Below are 20,406 nucleotides of genomic sequence, written 5' to 3'. Positions count from 1 at the left end.
GATGTCAGGGTCCAGGGAGCACTGGGAATGGGCAATGCTGTGGGTGCATGGGGGAGGGGGATATCAGTGCTGCAGGGTGAAAGGGGGAGTACTGGAGGGAATTGATGCCATAAAGAACAGGGGCACTGGAGGCTGGCAGAATGCAGGAGAGCTGATGGTTTTGATGCCATGAAGAGCACAGGGCTTTCAGTGCTGCAAGGCCCAAGATGGACCCTGGAGAGGATCAGTGCCATGGGGCATTGGTGGGGGTTATAGATACCCCAAGGCAATGGGGAGCTGTGGGAGTTAGAGACTGTGAAGGGCACAGGGAGTATCAATGCTATAGGGTACCAGGGGCACTGAGGGGTATTGATACTGCAGGAATAATAGGGAGTATTGGTTTCATGGGGTGTGGGGTGCACTGGGGTATCCATGGCACATGCCACAGCAGGAGACTTGGGAGGAATTGATGCCGAGGGCGGCATTAGGGGCTATCAATGCTGTGGGAAGCAAAGGGGATATAGATACTGCAGGGCAGTAGGGAGTATCGACTCTATGGGGCTGTATGTGGGACTACTGATGCTGCAGAGCACAGGGGGCAACAGGGGAGTTTCACTGCCAAAGGTCATGCAGGGGGGAGGGAAGAGGGCTGCAGGGCTATTAATGCCACAGGGTGCAGGGAGCCCTGGAGGTATCAAAGCCCCACAGTGCAGGGAGCACGGGGTGGGAGGTATCACTGCTGTGGAGGCTCAGGAGATATCAGTGTACCCTGTTTGGGGGCATTAAAGCTGTGGGTCACAGGTAGAGGATGTGGGAGGGACTGATGTCATGGAGGCCCTGGGGGGATCATTTCAACCAGGAAGCACGGAGATGATCAATGCTGTGGGGAGTAGAACTGGGGATATCAGTGCCCTGAGGAGGGTATCAGTGCCTGGAGTGGAAGGGGGTATTGATAATATTGGGCATGGGGTTCTCACAGGTATTGAGACCACTGGGGATGTGAGGGTGTCAACTCTGGAGTACTGAAGGGTGTCAATGCCATAGGGTAGTTGTTAGCAGAGGGGTCACTTAGTGGGACACAGCACCTTGCAATGAGATGCAGCAGCAAGAAGACCAAACTTGTACTTATTTTGCTGCCCATCCACTCAACTGCTTTCTAGGTTTCTCTCTCTGTTTCAAATGATTTTTCCCCAGATCAATCCTCTTGCAGTGTCTCATGTTGAATCTCATCTACTTAGTTAGTCTATAAGGTGCCACAGGACTCTTCGTTGCTTTTCTCGTATACTTTGTTCTTTTTGGTCTATATACTCTAATCTCTGTGGCTCACCTTTCTATTACTATGGTTTGCAACACTTGAAATCCACAGAGGACAGTATATGTGAATTAACTACTGTTGACTCCCAGGATGATCATTTACAAGCAGTCCTCTCTTCTTTTCTAAGCCTTTGGCCAGGTCTACACTAACCCCCTAATTCGAACTAACGCACGCAACTTCAGCTACGTGAATAACGTAGCTGAAGTTCGAAGTACCTTTGTTCGAACTTACCTCGGTCCACACGCGGCAGGCAGGCTCTCCCGTCGACTCCGCGGTACTCCTCTCGTCTAGCTGGAGTACCGCAGTCGACGGCGAGCACTTCCGGGTTCGACTTATCGCGTCCAGACAAGACGCGATAAGTCGAACCCAGAAGTTCGATCGCTCGCGGCCGAACTACCGGGTAAGTGTAGACCTACCCTTAGAGTTTGGTTAGTTCATTCCAGGTAAAAGTCACACTTATACCATCATGTGGTTTATGGTTGTTAGATTATTTCTATGTAACATGTGTTTTTAAACCTCTGGGTACATGAGTCTCTGATGAGCCAGGAAGGCTTAATAAAACAGTGCCTCTGCAAGACTTACTCTGACTATGATTGGCAGAAGGCGAAGGCCCGGGAATGGTATTCCAGAGGGTTAAGCCTAGATTAACATAGCTAAAGGAAATGAGTTTAATGCCTTAGTTAATATGATCTGATCATACATAGCATTAATCTTTCTTAAATGCAATCAAATTATTTTTTAAAACAAAGGGTTTGACCCAGCTCCTATTGAAATAAAAGAGAGTCTTTGTTATCTTTAATGGGAATTGGATCAGGGGGAATGAAAGTGCAGTGCTTGTAATGCTAGGAGGTGATTGTGGTTGGTGCAGATGATGCACTATGGAGGTTTAAGATAATTATCTGTTGCTTTGCAGGCCTCTGTTTGCTTTCAATTAATACTAGGGTCTCCCTGTGTGATGAGGCATTCCCAACTGAGGTTTACACAGGTACTTAAGGGAGGGATCATAAAAGCAGCCGTTTAAGGAACCAAAAAGGGTGCTTAGGGAGTTGGCTGATGTGATTGCAGAGCCATTGGCCATCATCTTTGAAAATTCATGGCGATCGGGGGAGGTCCCGGATGATTGGAAAAAGGCAAATATAGTGCCCATATTTTAAAAAGGGAAGAAAGAGAACCTGGGGAACTACAGACTGGTCAGCCTCACTTCAGTCCCCAGCAAAATCATGGAGCAGGTCCTCAAGGAATCCATTTTGAAGCACTTGGAGAAGAGGAAGGTGATCAGGAACAGTCAACATGGATTCACCAAGGGCAAGTCATGCATGACCAACCTGATTGCCTTTTATGATGAGATAACTGGCTCTGTGGATATGGGGAAAGCAGTGGATGTAATATAACTTGACTTTAGCAAAGCTTTTAATACGGTTTCCCACAGTATGCTTGCTGGCAAGTTAAAGAAGTATGGATTGGATGAATGGACTATAAGGTGGATAGAAAGCTGGCTAGATTGTCAGGCTGAACAGGTAGTGATCAACTGCTCGATGTCTAGTTGGCAGCCAGTATCAAGCGGAGTGCCCCAGGGTTGGTCCTGGGGTCGGTTTTGTTTAACATCTTTATTAATTATCTGGATGAAGGGATGAATTGCACCCTCAGCAAGTTCGCAGATGACACTAAGCTGGGGGGAGAAGTAGATATGCTGGAGGGTAAGGATAGGGTCCAGAGTGACCCAGACAAATTGGAGGATTGGGCCAAAAGAAATCTAATGAGGTTCAACAAGGACAAGTGCAGAGTCCTGCACTTAGGAAGGAAGAATCCCATGCACCACTACAGGGTGAGGACCAACTGGCTAAGCGGCAGTTCTACAGAAAAGGACCTGGGAATTACAGTGGATGAGAAGCTGGATATGAATCAGCAGTGTGCCCTTGTTGCCAAGAAGGCCAACGGTATATTGGGCTGTATTAGTGGGAGCATTGCCAGCAGATCGAGGGAAGTGATTATTTCCCTCTATTCGGCACTGGTGAAGCCACACCTGGAGTATTATGTCCAGTTTTGGTCCCCCCCACTACAGAAGGGATGTGGACAGATTGGAAAGAGTCTAGCGGAGGGCAACGAAAATGATTAGGGGGCTGGGTCACATGACTTATGAGGAGAGGCTGAGGGAACTAGGGTTATTTTGTCTACAGAAGAGAAGAGTGGGGGAAGATTTGATAGCAGCTTTCAACTACCTGAAGGGGGGTTCCAAAGAGGATGGAGCTCGGCTGTTCTCAGTGGTAGCAGATGACAGAACAAGGAGCAATGGTCTCAAGTTGCAGTGGGGGAGGCTTAGGTTGGATATTAGGAAAAACACTATTTCACTAGGAGGGTGGTGAAGCACTGGAATGGGTTACCTAGGGAGGTGGTGGAATCTCCATCTTTAGAGGTTTTTAAGGCCTGGCTTGACAAAGCCCTGGCTGGGATGATTTAGTTGGTGTTGGTCCTGCTTTGAGCAGGGGATTCGACTAGATGACCTCCTGAGGTCTCTTCCAACCCTAATATTCTAGGATTCTATGAAAGGAGAGCCTGTGTAGGAAGAAGGCTGTCATCTGTGAAACCAAGGTTGGGATTATTTTTGTTTTTGTTTTGATGCCTTGATACTAACTTCTCTCTCAGAACAGGAACATGACTGCCTGACCCTGTTTTTTTGTTTGTTTTTGTTTTGTACTGAACTGCTTCACCAGCCTGCAGTGTTATTGTAAGCACTGTCCTTCCCATGCACTGGATGAGGCCAGGTTGCTGTAGAAAAAATATTATGTTATCATGTAGGTTAAAACTATATCAGTGCAATGCACAAGGAAGCCAAATTAAGGTTACACAGACCACCTTAATTCTGGCATTTTTTAACTCTGGAGTGCTTGACTTTGCAACCTGTCATCTAATTACAATAACTGCTTTAAGAAACTCCCCACTAAAAAGAAACCAGGAACTAGGAGTAGGGTGACCAGACAGCAAGTGTGAAAAATCGGGACAGGTGGTGGGGGATAATAGGCGCCTATATAAGACAAAGCCCCAAATATCAGGACTGTCCCAATAAAATCGGGAAATCTGGTCACCCTAACTAGGAGTCCTGTCAGAGTCTCCTGATCTAGCTATTAAACCATATTGCAGCAAAAGATAGCGAGGACAGGAAGTGTGTATGTTTTACCAGTTCTCTTCACTCCTCTGCTGCCATCATATTTGTAAAGAAATAGAAAAATACAAGGAAAGGGTGATCTGCTGGGGCTGATCCTGCGGCATTTTCAGACGCAAAGAAGGGAATCTTGACTGGATAAACTGCAGGATTGGATTTTCCGTAAGGTTTTTCTTGTGAGCATCAGAGTGTGTTTGTATTGGCAAAGTGTTATACAAAGGTGTTTGCTGAAGGTTTTGTAGTACTTGGAGGTATGGCAAGATAGCAATATATACTGTATCAGAGTTAGCTTTTCTTTTGTTCCAGAAGTCCTAAATCATCCTGCCATCATGAAAGCTTTAAAATAAACATACTGACGTATTTACAGAACAGGCACCCAATAACCATATTAAGGATTTCAGACATTTTTAATGTCACTTCATTTAAAAGAAATTATTCAATTTTCAGAATATTAGAATCTAAGACTACAATCCTGCCACTGGCTCCATGGGGATGGGCTCTTATGCAGACCCATTAAAGCCTGTTACAGGATTTAGGATAAAGAGAGAGCCTTTCACATATTTGGACAAATATTTGTATAAAGACACTACCATTTAGACCAGTAGAGATGGCATTTATTTGGTGCCACAAAAGAGAGAATTAATAAAAAAAAAAACATAGTGCAGTGACACATTTGACCTCAGGTCTCCAATTGTAAAAAAACAAACCAATGCCATAAGCCACAGAATCAATACAAACATCCAAAAACAAATCCAGTAAAATGCAGGAAGATAGGAGCTTTCATTCAATTCTTAACCATTTTGAATCTCATTCTGCTAGTTTAAATGTAAAGGAAGCAAATGGACCCTTGGAGGACTGGGTATTGTATGCTCATCAAAATCAAGAAAGAGCCATTTTATGTTTCTTAAAATTATGTATAACCTAGTAGGGAAAATAGTGCAAAAGTATCTCCAATGTTATTACATTTGTCTTTAAGAAGGTTAAATCTTTGCAGCTTGTATTCTCTGTAGTGTCAGGAGTTTGGGAAAAGAACTTATTTGCTTCCTGATTTGTTGCAAAACCTCTTTTGATCATTCACTGATCAAAAAACAAGGGAAAGCATTCAACATAATTCCTGATTGGAAAGACCCATTTGATTTATTTGTTGGTAGTAGCAGTAGTAGTAGTAGCAGTATGACAGTATCATACAGAGACCTAGTCAGGCTTGAGGGTCCCATTGTGCTGGCTGCTGTAGACATACAAAATAAAGAACAGCCTCTACCCCTGAAGTTTTGAAGTCTAAGGCCCTGATCCAGCAGTATTCTTAAGCACATGCTCAATGTTAAGCATTTAAATAGTCCCATTAAAGTAAATGAGATCATTCACATGCTTAAAATTAGCTATGTGCTTAAGAATCTTGCTGAGTTGGGTGGGACATAATAGGCTTACTACAATTGCAGTTGAAGGACTAGCCCAGTCTGTTGTCAGCAAAGGTTCACATTTACATGTGTAAGGTTTCCTCCAAAAAAGCAGGTAAAGATACAGAGGGATTTTCTCCTTCTGAGCCCTCTTTTAAACACAGTATATAGAGATTGGAGGCCCTTGATTTCTTTACCCTTTCCCACAGGTTGAAGGTGCTGGAAATGTCCTCCTGAACAATTGTTTTGAACAACAGTTTTAACTATGTACCACCATCTGTCTTAAATTGATCTTTTTCTTTTAGTAGATTGAAATGATTTTTTTCTCATAAGCTCCATGGAATCATCCTTAAAGATTAGATTCTCATAGCCTTCACTCAGATGTTCAAGGAAATAAGAGGGGATTAAGGCCATCCTGACTCCGTCATTTGCCCGTGCTCAGATTGTGACTCTCTGAGATACAGTTCTTCCTCTCGTCTTCCCCAGGAGTAGAATCCTAGTTTACAATCTAGCCCTAACTGAATTAAGGCCAGATCTAGAACCCAGGTAAGTTAATGGAAAGACTCACATCGACTTCAGTGACTTTGGATCAGGCCATTAGTGCATATAGATGTTAACGTAATGAGCACAATATAAAAACCTAGCTAGATCTCTGGGTTTATAGTGTTATATTGCATATACCCGTGGGCCTGAAACAAGCAAATAAACCAAAAAACCTTCAACCAATAACCCAAGCAGAAAACCCAGAGACTCCATAAAATCCACTAGGGACTTTTCTGTTGCTTTTGATTTTTACGTGGCTTGTTTACACTAAAGCGTTAGGTCGACATAAGGCAGCTTATGTCGACCTAATTATGTCAGTGTCTACGCTACAGCCTTGCTCAAACCAATGTAAGTGCCCTACTACACTGACATGTAACTCCACCTCCACGAGAGGCATAGGGCTTATGTCAGTGTAGTTACAGCGACGCAGTGTCATTGTGAGTTACTTACATTGGCTGTTGGCTGCCTTGTCAGTTTCACAGCTCCATGCTAGAACCTGAAATTGACAGGAAAGTTGGATGGGTGGGTGGGGGGCTTCAGCTAGAGCCGGGCTGGGCCCACGGGGCTCCGCACCAGGCTGGCAGGGCCGGCTCCAGGCACCAGCTTCTCAAGCAGGTGCTTGGGGCGGCCGCTCCGGAGAGGGGCGGCAAGTCCAGGTATTCGGCGGCAATTCGGGGGACGGTCCCTCACTCCGCCTGGGAGTGAAGGACCTCCCACCGAATTGCCGCCGCAGATCGCGATCGCAATCGCGATCGCGGCTTCTTTTAGATTGCGATCCTGGCTTTTTGTTTGTTTGTTTGTTTTGGCTGCTTGGAGCGGCCAAAACCCTGAAGCCGGCCCTGCAGGCTGGGCCGCCCCTGGGGTCCTGGCTTCCTCCCTCCCAGCACGGCTTCTGCCCGGGGGCTCCCTGCTCCCCATGGGGAGCCCGGCAGCCGCCGGGGCTCCCGGCTCCCTGCCGGGAGCACAGCAGCCACCTAGCAGGAAGTGGGTATCTGAGAGCTGGAGGGGATGCCCCCAAGCTACCAGTGAGGACCTGGGAGCCCGTCTGGGAGCGGGGAGTCTCAGGGAAGCTCCTGGACAGGCAGCAGGGAGCCCCAGGGGAGTTCGGCTCCAGGGGGGAGCTATGCACGGAGCTGAGAGTCCAGGCTCTCAGCCCCTCCTCCACAGCCCCTCTTAAATTGGTGGAGTGGCTCCTGGTGAGGACACACACCACCGACGGAAGAAGGGCTGAGTGGACATGAACTACCGCAGTAATTACTGTGGTGGATGTAAGTTGACCTAACATAGGTCGACTTAAGTTTTTAGTGTAGACATGTCCTAAGATAGATAAGCTTGATGCTGTGCATATTGATGGATTCTGAATGGCCTGTAGCGTTTCCACAGGGAAAATTTGAGCATCCAAGTGTTGTGATTCTTCTTCATTCAGCTTTGCCAACTGGATTTTATTGAAAAAGGTCTTGATATTCTTTTGTGTATCTGTAAATCTTATCATAAAAGCTTCTAAACCATAGAATTGTCCTTTTCTATAAGAAATGTTAACTTTACTTTGCAGGATTCAAGTTTATGAGGAAGAGTTTTACTTGACTCATTGCTATGCCATGGCATTTCTACATTCCTTCTTGATTAAATTCATGGTTTTCACTAACATGTGCTTTAGCATCTGCAATGGGGCATCACAGAAATAATGCTGGTCTTTTATTCTAATTGTTGTAGCCTCGTCTGCAGAAGGATATCAGGGTGGCCTGCAATCTTGCCTTCCTGATGGCATTTGCACCTCCCAAAAACATGGATGGCCCCAAACTGCAAACCAAGATGAGCACCTGGACACCTCTGAACCATCAGCTTATGAATGACAAGGTAAGTCCCATACAGCTGAGTCAGATATAAGCCAAATCCTGCTTCCCTTACTCATGTGAGGAGACTTTAATGCAAGTCAGTCAAGAATGATATAGTCCCATAGTTAGAATCCATCCTATTATTTAAAGGTAGATTTTTCTTCTGCGGATGAGCCAAATCTTCAAGTCCTTTATCTCATGGAAGTCACTGGGAGTTTTGCCTGAGTAAGGAATCAGTAATAATTGTTTAAAGACTTGAGGATTTAGCCCAGTAATATTAATTTATGCTGTATTGTGCATAAACTTTCAAAATATAATTCCCTGTGTCTTTTCTTCTATTTTCTTGCCACTTGGGTTACTTTAAAACTACAAATGTCTTTGAATTGTTGAAGGTGCTGGACTGATATCCTTAGGGGCTGAAGTCTTCAGTTGAGCCACAGAACAAGTACAGGACAGACAGGGCAGTGCAGGCTTCACCAAATGGTCAATGTGCTTCATCTTGGACCAGAGAGGTTCGTGATGCGTGGCCACTCTGCTGAGATTCCCGCCAAGGGTGCCAGATATGTTAGAAGTCTTAAGGAGGTGCCCAGTTTATGAGTAAAAATATTTTTTTCCCTAATTTCAAACCCTACCAGCTATAGCTGGGACAAGTGCAGCTGGGCCTTCACACACATCATCACCAGTAATATTCTTTCATCAGAATTTAGTTAAGAATTCCCTTGATAACGTTCCAGAATATAATCTGCTTTCCCATACCTGTGCTGGTTCTGCAGGGCTGACAGCAGGAAAAATAGAAAAAATATATTTATGACCACTAAAACTAACAGATACTACTCTCCGTACACACAGGGAGCAGATCTGTCAAAAGAGAAAGTGCCATTTTTATGTAGTCATTTTTCTGATCTTCTGCACTTTTAAAAGGGATCAGAGTGAGAAGAGAAAGGAACTTTGAGTCCTGAGGGGCAGAGTAGAAGTCCTAATGATAGAATCATAGAAATGTGGGGCTGGAAGGAACCTCGAGAGGTAAAGTAGAAAGAGATTGGAGAAGAGAAAATAGATGCTTAGGATGGTGACTTGTAGTAAAGAAGGCAGTGAGGGACAGGAGTCGGAGAAGATCAGAGTAAAGATAAAGTAGAGTCTTGCAAAGCCTTGAAAGAGAGGACAAGAAGCTCAAACCTGATGTGGAAGAGGAGGAGAAGCCAGGGGACAATTATACTGATTTCTGGTAATTTGTTTCCAGATGCCTGGAGTAAGCAGAGCTTCTTGGCAGAATTGGCTCAGCTGTATTCCTAAGAGTACTGAAAGCAAACACGGTATCTTTCTTTGATCAGAGGCCATTAACATTGCTTTCAGCTATGAAATAACTCCCCTGTTTCACTTAAATTTTCCAAACCAAAACTTAGATCTTTGACTATATATCATTTTCTTGCGGCAAATGTTTTCAAAGTTGAGCCAATAAAAGGCTTACTAGAGGGCCTCTTATATTGCCAAGTGCCTCGTGCAAATAAAACAAAACAAATAATAACTGGAAACATGCAAAGAAAATAAATGTCATTTTTCCACCCCTGCTGAGAGAGTCAGAGTTAGGGTTGACAGTTGGACTGTACCAAATGTCAGCACTGATATTGTCTTTCTCTGCAGGAGTCTTTCTTGCTGGCTGCCAAAACAACATGTTTGGAGTTTGCAATGATGAATAATATTTTCCTAGTTATGGTTAGTAACTGTTTCAATGTGCACTTGTGAGCTGAGTGAATGAGCGTCTCCCCTTTGATCCTTATGACAGAATAGCTACTGTATTCTATGCTTCCCAGTGCACTCTCCTGAGTGATGAAGGCAAGAGTCTGATGCTTTCAGTCTGTGTCCTAGTGGATAAATGCCCACATCACAAAACCACCACTACACTTGGCACTAATTGTGCCTCTGAGTGGTAGTCTCTTCAGACAGGAGCTTCTCGGGAGCGCTGTATTCACTAAAAAAAACAAGCCCTCATATGAATAAAGGGTATAACTGTCAAATGAACTCTTTAAGGCCCTGATCAATGTGAATGGAATAGGTGGACCCATGTGGATCCTGTTGACTTCTGTGGACTCCATATCGGTGTAAGAATTTCCCTGCAAGGACCAGATGGCGGCATCGAGGACTCATGTTTTACAGGATATGTAGATTCTTTTTCAAGCTGGAGTTTTTTCCCTGAGACATACTGAATCACCTCTATGTGTTCTATGTTATTTGTTTCTGTGGGTTTTTTTTTATTTTTAAACAGGTATTTGAAGAAAGAAGAGCCTTGCTTGGAAAATGGGTGAGGTTTTCTCTTTAAATGTATGTGTTGGTTTCAGAACTAAGGAAGAGATGACTGGGATGTGAATTTTAAACACATTTCACTTTTCAAACAATGAGACTAATTTTCAGGATATAAGTGTCAGAAATGGACAGAGTGTACTGTTGAACCTCAGGTGAAACATAAAGCGGCTAATTCATTCCTGGCATAACTTCGGAGGGGTCATGAATTTGAGAAATCTGGCCCGGTATTTAGAATGATTTGTAATGGGATGGGAAGCCCAAAGAAAAGTTTATGAAGAAGTCTTCAGCAAAGATGTTTGATGTTTAAGGCTGCGAGTTTCATGGAAGTCATGGATTCTGTGACTTTCTATGACCTCCATGACTTCTGCAGCGGCCAGTACGCCTGGCTCAGGGGCAGCTCAGGCAGTCCCTGTGCCAGTCGCACCAGCTTCTGCTGGGGCAATCTCGGGCCACCGTGCCCTTATCCCCCACCAGCAGCAGAGTTTGGGTGTGGGAAGCGGCAGCGGGTTGGGACACGGGATGGGGTGAGGCGGGCTCTGGATGCGCTTACCTGCGGGGGCTCCCCGGAAGTGGCAACATCCCCTTGCTCAGCTCGTAGGCGGAGGCGTGGCCAGGTGGCTTTGCGTGCTGCCTCTGCCTGCAGGCACCACCTCCACAGCTCCCATTGGCCATGGTTCCCGTGTTTACTTTTGTTTTTGTTTACTGCCTGTGACCTGTCCATGACTTTTACTAAAAGTATCTGTGATTAAAACGTAGCCTTACTGATGTTTAGATAGTGCTATAAAAGGCCAGGAAGGCTTTTTAACACTGGAAATAGATATATAATTAAGTGTGATTTATCCATGATAGTTATATGGCCATGTTACCTGAGTACCTCTCAGTCTTTTAGTGTTATCTTCACAAGATGCTGGTGAGGCGGGGTAGTGCTATGATCCCCATTTTATAGATGTGGAACTGAGGCACAGAGAGACTAAATGAGTTTCCCAAGGTCACACAGAGTCTGTAGCAGAGAAGGTAACTGAACCCGACTCTCCCCAAGTCCCACACTAGCACTCTAACCACTGGAGAACCCTTCCTGTCCTGTAAGGAAAAATCAAATGAATGGAACAGTTCTGGAAGAGCACCTGTAACGGTCATCCTGTGCCAGATGAACAGAAATAAACACACAAGAAAGAAGCATTTAGTGAGAATGAATTCAGCTATGTATATTTGTCATCTTCAATGGTAACTGCATGGTTGAGCTGCATTCAACGCTTTTTCAAAATGTAGCCAGAAGAATAGGTGTTGGGTATGTGGCCCCCATAGATATACAAGTCAAATAAAAGTATAAAAATGATTATGCTTATCTCCACTGTGTTGTGATCCCCAATTCTACCATAATAGCACTGTTTGAGTAGTGTAGCTATATAAGTCTAAAAGGTCACAGGTGTTAAAACTTTTGTGAATAAACTGGTCTGATAAAGACAAATATTTTGTATTTAAGTTCATTATGACTGTTCACAATTACAGGAAACGTGCCTTGTGTAGCTATTTGGCACATGTATGTTTAGATAATAAAGAATGTACTCCAGTTTCAGGAAATAAAATAATTAAGTTCTGATTGTACAAAAATACTTGTTTGCACCAGAGCTCAACAACTGCCAAACACAAAAATTGAATTTTGAAAATTGCAGTTTCTGTTTTAAAATGTTCCCAGAAAATCTGAAAGGAAAAATACAAACGGTTTAGCACGTATGTTACTAGCCACGGGCTGTAAAAGTTGAAAAACTAAAGCCCCCTTCTCCCAAAATGCAATGCAATCTTCTGAAAGGTTAAGGATCTGACACGGCAAATGGTACGTTAGTAACTTTGCTTATGTGCTTAGTTCCTTTGGTCTTGATTCTGCCCTGCCTTGCACCTTTCAACAATATTTACACCTGTGAAAAGTGAGTGTAAAACACAAAAACGTAGGCCACCCCTTGCTCTGCTCATGGCATAAGGACATGTGAGCGGCATGGCTGGAGCACTTTGGGTTTGGGAGGAGACATGGCCAGAATGCACTGGGCTCTGATTAGTCCATGCTGCTGGACAGCTCCATGGGAAGTATGGATAGCATAGCAATCGTCCCCAGCCACCTCCAGAATTCAAAAAGCCACTTTTGTCCCCCTCTCAAGGTAGGCTTATGCTGCAATTAAAAGCAAATATCCCCAATGGGCGGTGATGGGAGAGTAGATGGGGAGGGTTCTGAATCACCAAAAAAGGATTCTCTGTAGTGTCAGGCTGGTGGGTCTTGCCCACATGCTCAGGGTCTAACTGATCGCCATATTTGGGGTTGGGAAGGAATTTTCCCCCAGGTCAGATTGGCAGAGACCCCAGGTTTTATCTGCAGCATGAGGCACAGGTCACTTGCAGGTTCAAACTAGTGTAAATGGTATATTCTGTGTAACTTGAAGTCTTTAAATCATGATTTAAGGACTTCAGTAACTCAGCCAGAGGTTAGGGGTCTATTACAGGAGTGGGCGGGTGAGGTTCTGTGGCCTGCAATGTGCAGTTTAGACTAGATGATCATGATGGTCCCTTCTGGCCTTACAGTCTATGGGTACATCTATACTTACCTCCAAGTCCGGCGGTAAGCAATCGATCTTCTGGGTTTGATTTATCGCGTCTTGTCTAGACGCGATAAATTGATCCCGGATCGATCCCGGAAGTGCTCGCCGTCGACGCCGGTACTCCTGCTCCGTGAGAGGAGTACGCGGAGTCGACGGGGGAGCCTGCCTGCCGCGTCTGGACCTGCGGTAAGTTCGAACTAAGGTACTTCGACTTCAGCTACGTTATTCACGTAGCTGAAGTTGCGTATCTTAGTTCGAAGTGGGGGGTTAGTGTGGACCAGGCCAAAGAGTCTTTACAGTGAGGTTGAGTGGGGGTGATTGGCACAGGAGATGAGAGAGTTTGTCTCTGCTAGAATGTGACACAGTGGCTGCAGAATCCAGTCCTAGGTTTGAGTGCCTGGATGCATGTGATTCTAACTCAGTGATACTCAGACCTCAGCGGTTCAGGAACGAAATTAGCAATCAGCATTACCCAAAAAAGCCGCAGTAGTGTGAATTTATTGTTTCATTTACACACACAAACACACACACACATACACACTCGCTCATAGATATATAATTATTCTCATCATAGGTGCCGACTCTGTGGGTGCTCCGTGGCTGGAGCACCCACGGGAAAAAAGAGCATCCACGGGGAAAAATTAGTGGGTGCTTTGCACCCACTGGCAGCCAAGCTCCCCTCACTCCCTGCCCCACCTTCTTCTCCTCCTCCTCCCCCTCGTATGAGCATGCCGTGTCTGTGCTCCTCCGCCTACCTCCCAGTGTTTTCTGCCCGGCCACTGCCAAACATCTATATGGCAGTGTTCGCACGCTCCAGGAAGGAGGGGGAGGAGCGGGAACATGGCTTGTTCAGGGGAGGAGATGGGGAAGAGGTGGGGCCGGGGCGGGTATTTGGGGAAGGAGTTGGAATATTGGCAGGGAAGGGGCAGAGTTCAGGCGGGGACTTTGGGGAAGGGGTGGGAAGAGGCGGGGTAGGGGCGGGGCTGGGGGCAGATGGGGAGTCAAGAACCCATGGGAAAGAGGTGAAGTCAGTGCCTATGATTCTCACAGCAAAATGACTGACCAAGTATTCTACAACTGGTTAATAACATAGTAAAAACATCCTGATTGGTTACTGACTTAGATTGATTAATAATTAAATCACACAATGTTTTACTATCATGTGCTGCAAAGAGCTGCAGGAGGTGCATTAAAGAAAAACTGAGGCTTGGGAACCACAAGTGGATGTATCACTGGGTACGTCTTCACTTACCGGAGGGTCCGGCGGCAGGCAATCGATGTTCTGGGATCGATTTATCGCGTCTGGTTAAGACGCGATAAATCGATCCCGGATCGATCCCGGAAGTGCTCGCCGTCGATGCCGGTACTCCAGCTCGGCGAGAGGAGTACGCGGCATCGACGGGGGAGCCTCCCTGCCGCGTCTGGACCCGCGGTAAGTTCGGACTAAGGTACTTCGAATTCAGCTACGTTATTAACGTAGCTGAATTTGCGTACCTTAGTCCGAAGTGGGGGCTTAGTGGGGACCAGGCCACTGTTCTAACTCCTGTGAGCTAGTATGTCATGTGCATGTGATCATGTCTGCCTCTAATGGTTAGCCTGAGGAACTGTAACAGCTTGCTACTTGAAAGGAGCTCTCCTTCAGCTCAAGTGGTAGAGAGAGAGAGACCCTTCTGTTTCAGTCCTGAAGGTCCTCCTTGGTGCTGTCGCTATTGACGTGCTGTGGTATTGTATATGTGCAGAATTACAGACAGAGAGCCGTATGTTCACTAGTGCAACATCCAAAATAATTTTATATCACATAGTCCTAGTGGAGTCCTTGTTCTCATGTGCTTGGAAGAAGACACAAGAAAGGGGAAAATATTTAGCATTAGAGCAATAGAGAAGGTGCAGCACCTTGCAAAGACTAATCCAGTTAAACTGGTTGGGTTAATGTAATCAAATGCAAGAGGAGGAGCTGTGGCGGAAGGTAAACAAGGGTAAGAGTTGTGTCATTCTTATATGGTTAATACTGAAAAAAGGGACAAATTATGCATGCTTAACTGCTTTGCTGCTGCTGAATATATCACCTTGGAAAAGAAGCGGTGTGCTTCCTGTGCGGCTGACCATATTGCATTAATTTCAGGACAGCGTCCATTTAAAATGCAAGTACAGAAGTCTGCTGGCAAATCCATCAACAAAACAGTTAGGACAACTGGGGAAACTGAAGTTATACTTTATTCCAAAATTATGAGAGAACGTAAAGAGTGAATTAGGAGCAAACTTCCTGATCCATTAAAGAATGAGCTAAATTTGTTCCAATCACTTCAAACCAAGCTGCTGGTGTGGAAGACAGTAAACTAGTTAGCTCTTTGTCTTTATTATTTATATTGAATAGAAAATTGGGAATTGTCATTGACTGACAGTTTTATCATCTCAGCGAACATGTTTTTATAGGAGCAAATTGTGAGGTGTCTCTTCACTTTTTACTTAGTACTCTGGCAAAATCTCACTAGAGTTAATGTAATATGCAAAGAGGGGGAAATGGGTTGGTTACCTGCTTTGCTTCTTTATGATGAATAAAAAAGCCTTAAAGTTTGGGCACTTTTTCTGCTTGTTTTGTACCTTATTTTGGAGCTGTCAGGAATGCCAGTTCTGTCCTTTTCTGGTTCTGCAGGAGGACTTGTTGGAGATCTTAGAGATGTGTTTGTGAGAAGGAGTAGGCTGATTGAATCTTTAACAAAGGCATCTTTTCTGATTCTCACATAAGTGAATTAAATAAATCTTAAAAACAATCAAACAACAGTTTTGAACAGTCTGAAAATAAATTGTTTTCCTTCTAAATTAATCAGGTTTCATCTGCATGTGTCTCTATTATCATAATCCCACCAGTTCTCCAGGTATCCATAGAATCTTCCAAGAAAAACAGGGTAGAATTTCTAATATAAAAATCCAGCTGAAAAAAAAAATAGTAAGTTAAGTCTTTCTTATCCATCACAAGGGAACAAACCTATTATTTATTTCCTTGAGATCACCTTTAAGTGAGAACTTCAAATTCCCATTGAAGTTAAGTAAAGCAAGTAAAGACCTCAGGATTTGGCCAATAGAGAATATGTCCTCAGTGCTGGAAAAGTTTAAGAACATAATAGGTCAAGCAGCACCCCAAAGACAACTCAGAAAGCTTCATTCTCAGTGAGCTGATTTGGAGAACAGGTAGGAAGGAGTCCAGTGGCACCTTAAAAACTAACAGATTTATTTGGGCATAAGCTTTCGTGGGTAAAAGTCCTCACTTCTTCAGACACATGGAGAACAGGTGTTATTTCTGCTGATAGGGGACAGGATTGAGTAGTAATCAGTTTAAAATCTGGTAAGAAGCATTTCAGCCCTAGAATACCATCTTTAAATACTGCATTTGTAATTATTACAAGCTCCAATGGGATTCCCATTGTTCCCAACGGTTTGTGGAATGGTCTTCTTACATGTTTTCTAACGTTTGGCACTTTTTGCTGTCCTTTTGTATGGGGCAGGGCTGACCTTGAATTTTCTGACCTGAAGTGCAAGGATTGGCTGTGACTGAGTCATTCCCAGCAGGAAGTTCCTGCTATGCTGTCCCTTTCCATCTTTTACCGCTTACAAAAAGAAAAACCTACTTCATGGCTGTCGCTGCACTAACCCTGTCTACACGTCCCTAGCCCAGCTCTGCTTATGGACTGTCTCACTTCACTGCTCTCTGTACCAATGAATTTGTGATAGATTGGTTACCTAAATGTGCTTGTGTTCCCACAGGTAAGGCCGGAACTTTTTAACCCTCTCCGTACACATCTGTCACAGGCATGTTGTCTTGGAGGTGCTAAGGAGAGGCAGGCTGGAGGTTAGGGTCCTAGCTGAAGATGTGGGTTCAAGTCCCTGCTCCCTCACAGAATTTCTATGTGACCTTGTTTAGGCCACTGATTTCAGTGGAAGTTAGGAGCCTGAATACCTTTGAGGATCTGGGCTTAGTCTCTCTATGCTTCAGTTCCCCTTAGCTAAAATGGGCATAATAGTATTTTTCTACTGCACAGAGGTGTCCTGTGGCTTTAAACACTATATACATGAATGTTTTTACTTCCATGAATAGTCCAATGGAAGTCAACAGCCAGGACTACTGTTGGGAATAAAGAGCCTTACACACACAAGTATTTCCAGATTTGTGCCCTGGAAAATGGATCTTTAAAGACGTTAAGTCACATGTTGCATGCATTTGCAGTTTCTTTTCATTTAGCCTTTACATTTGTCTGTGATTTCCACATCCTTTGCCCTGGAATGATTCATCAGAAGCGATGGCATATGTACTTGCGTTTACCTTGCCTTGAATATTAATCTTATTTTTAAAAAGCTGTATCTCTGGTGCCACAAAACCTGCGTTTCCCTTTTTCAGTTTGACAAGTGGACAGATGGTCAGAGGCGAAGGATCTTGATAGATTTGTTGGAACGCTGCTCCCTGGCGCAGCAGAAATTCTGTTCTAAGCAGTTGCAGGACCGAGTTCCAGTTGAAGCCCTGGATTTCACCACAAAGCTTCCCAGAGTGTTGTCTTTATACATTTTTTCTTTCCTGGACCCCAGGAGTCTCTGTCGATGTGCACAGGTAAAAAGCAGCACATATCTGGAACGTAAAAGCTACTTTCAAGTTAGTTGAGACTTGAGAGGACATGTAAGGAAGCACCTGATTTTTACAATATACTTGTGCCAGTGGCCTTCATAACAGTGCAAGAGACTCTTTATAAGTGCCAATGTAGAAGGAATTATTTGGCCATATAATCTAGTGCACAGAATTGTAGCAAGGTCATGGAGGACTGGGCTAGATGATCTCTATTTCAATGATTCTAGGATTTAAGACCGTGTAAACATTGTGGCCAAGATTTTCAAAAGTGACTAGTGATTTTGGGGTGCCTCCATTTTCAGGAGCCCAACTCGTGACACCTTAAAGGGCTGATTTTTCCAAAGGTGAAGGCTTGGCACTCTCTGAAAATCAAACCCTTTAAGGCATCTGAAGTTGGGCATCCAAAATAAATAGCTGCTTCTGAAAATCTTGCCCTCTTGTCTTGTCTTGTCTTATCTTGCTTTAAAAATCTTTTGAAATGCAAGTATTGTGCTGTGTGCTGGCTTCGGGGGAGCAGAAATGCTCAAAGTGGAGCTTCTGAATAAGACGCTCATTGCCAGGAGGAAGATAGTTTTGGAAACGACTTCCCCAGAAAGGAGGGCCTCAGCAGTGTCAGTAGTGTCACTAATGAGTAAGTAAGTTAATGGTGCATTTAGCCTCAGGCTTGAAGATATGCCATGTGCAAAGTAAATGCCTGGGAAAGTATATAGTAGCACACAGCCCTGGTGAAAAACCTTCAGAACTGGCCAGTCCAACTTGGGGGTCTTGTTTTTTTAAGATAGAAAATACTGAAAGATTTGTTCAGGCTGGAGTCTGTTCACGTGGTGGCAAGGCAGGGATGTTTCCTTGGGCAAATTGGTTTCTTCCCTCCTGGCCTGTAATCTCTGAGGGTCACCCCAGTGCAGAGGGCCAGCTGGTGCAAGGCCTGTGCCCCAAGTAAATGCCACTTACACCCCACTAACGGGGCCCATGTGTCTCATGCGCGCCTCAGCATGCATCAGGCACATGGGGCATACCAGTGGGGCTTAAGTGGGGTTTAAGAAGTGTCTGGGGCTGGCCTTCTGCATAGGGGTGAATTACACCCCTAGTAAGCAGTCCCTACCCATTTAAATTAAATGCATTGCTGGGTTCCAAGACCTGTGACCTTCTCTTGCAAGTGGTTGACATGGTGGGGCTCGCAGTCTGCTTGATGTTACATGAGAGTGTAAGCTGAAATCGTTACGCCTTTGGCATTCACAGGTGAGCTGGCACTGGAAGTACTTGACGGAGCTGGATCAGCTCTGGATGCTTAAGTGCCTGCGTTTTGGCTGGTACATCAACTTCTCTCCGACCCCCTTTGAGCAGGGAATCTGGAAGAAACACTACATTGAGATGGTGAAGGAGCTTCATGTGACAAGGCCCAAGGTATCTCTGTCGCTCTGGAAGACACGGAATGGAAGCAGAGAATATCTGAGCATCACAGTTGCTTCTTTTGGTTTGCCTCTCGCTGGACAGTATCACACTTGTCAAACCAAAAGAGGATTCACTACTTAAAATTACTGCTTGGTGCTCGATATCATTCATTACCATGCAATATGCTGCTTCACTCTCTCATCCTCATGGGGAGTCGAGTCAAGCTCTTACTAGCAAGGAGGGAAGATTGATCCCATTGACTCCCATCCCCAATGCCTCCCCCTGTTCCCCCCACCTGCCCTTTGGGGTAATGTTGTGAAGATTCACCCTCCTGCATTTTGGGCCCTGTGCCCCTCCCCCCAATACACTCCTCCCCTTCCCTGCCTTGATTTGGGTCTCCCCACAGCAGAGGGAGAGAGGAGAGATCCCAGCATCATCCCCGCCCCCATCAGCTAACTCTTGGGAGGGGGGCAGTGATTTTAATTACATTCCTTCCAAGACTTTATAGGAGACTGGGGTGGGGGAAAAACAAAATGCCTGTGCATTGGCCTGCTCTTTGTGTGTGGAGATGGTGACTCTCTCTCTCTCTCTCTCTCTCTCTCTGTCTCTGTCTCCAGATGCCACGTGTCATAAGATACCATTAGACAGCACCCTCGTATCCCTCCCCCAAAGCTGGCAGATCTGTCAGCTGGGAGGCTGTGCATTCCCCGATAGTAATTTCTTTATTTTGAGATTCATTACTAACTATGCCCAATGGGTGTGAATGTGGCTGGGTGCTGAGGTTTATTTCCCCCATCCGTCTCTCTCCCATTAGACCCCTCCAAAAGATGAATTTGTGGTCATCGATGTCCAGCCAATAGCAAGAGACGTCCCAGAGACAAAACTATCCCTTTCCTCAGTTCTCCAATCAGCATCTGTGATAGGAAAGAGGACAGACAAGGAGAAAAAAGAGCTCCCACCATGGCGGTCCTCGGATAAACATCCCACTGACATTGTCCGATTCAACTACCTAGACAACTACGATCCGATCGAGCAAGTGAGGCAGGCGTAAGACGCTCCCGTCCTTCCTTTCTGCATTTTCTGTGGCATGGTAAAGGTAGCTGGCACTACTAGGAAGAAGGAGGCTATTGGTGTCTGCTCAGGGGCATTTCTGAATAATGCAGCAAGGTTTAAGGGATTGTGCAGCTCTCACTAACAGAGAAAAATAAACATACCGCTGGGAAGCTACTAAACACATTATCGATGTGGGACCATGATGGCTCAAAAGAGATTTACATGCAT

At 44.9% G+C, this 20,406-nt stretch overlaps 1 protein-coding gene across 4 annotated transcripts in view; it reads left to right on the top strand.

Annotated features, from left to right (window-relative positions):
* The window catches only part of FBXO16 (F-box protein 16), a 46,315-nt gene that overhangs the window by 744 nt on the left and 25,165 nt on the right, over positions 1–20,406 (top strand). For 2 of the 4 annotated variants that reach the window (XM_005290636.4, XM_005290638.4), the window contains exons 2-6: positions 8,108–8,251; positions 10,493–10,528; positions 17,512–17,718; positions 18,973–19,137; positions 19,940–20,172. In XM_005290636.4, the coding sequence (XP_005290693.1) occupies positions 8,156–8,251; positions 10,493–10,528; positions 17,512–17,718; positions 18,973–19,137; positions 19,940–20,172 (737 nt within the window). In that variant the 5' untranslated portion in view covers positions 8,108–8,155. The remainder of the gene's footprint in view (positions 1–8,107; positions 8,252–10,492; positions 10,529–17,511; positions 17,719–18,972; positions 19,138–19,939; positions 20,173–20,406) is intronic. The other 2 variants (XM_005290637.4, XM_065587459.1) reach the window with 1 other exon arrangement.

Source organism: Chrysemys picta, chromosome 3 (assembly GCF_011386835.1).
Source record: "Chrysemys picta bellii isolate R12L10 chromosome 3, ASM1138683v2, whole genome shotgun sequence".
Taxonomy (NCBI): Eukaryota; Metazoa; Chordata; order Testudines; family Emydidae; genus Chrysemys; species Chrysemys picta.
The sequence above is the reverse complement of the archived record's forward strand: the minus strand, read 5'-3'. Positions and strand labels throughout refer to the sequence as shown.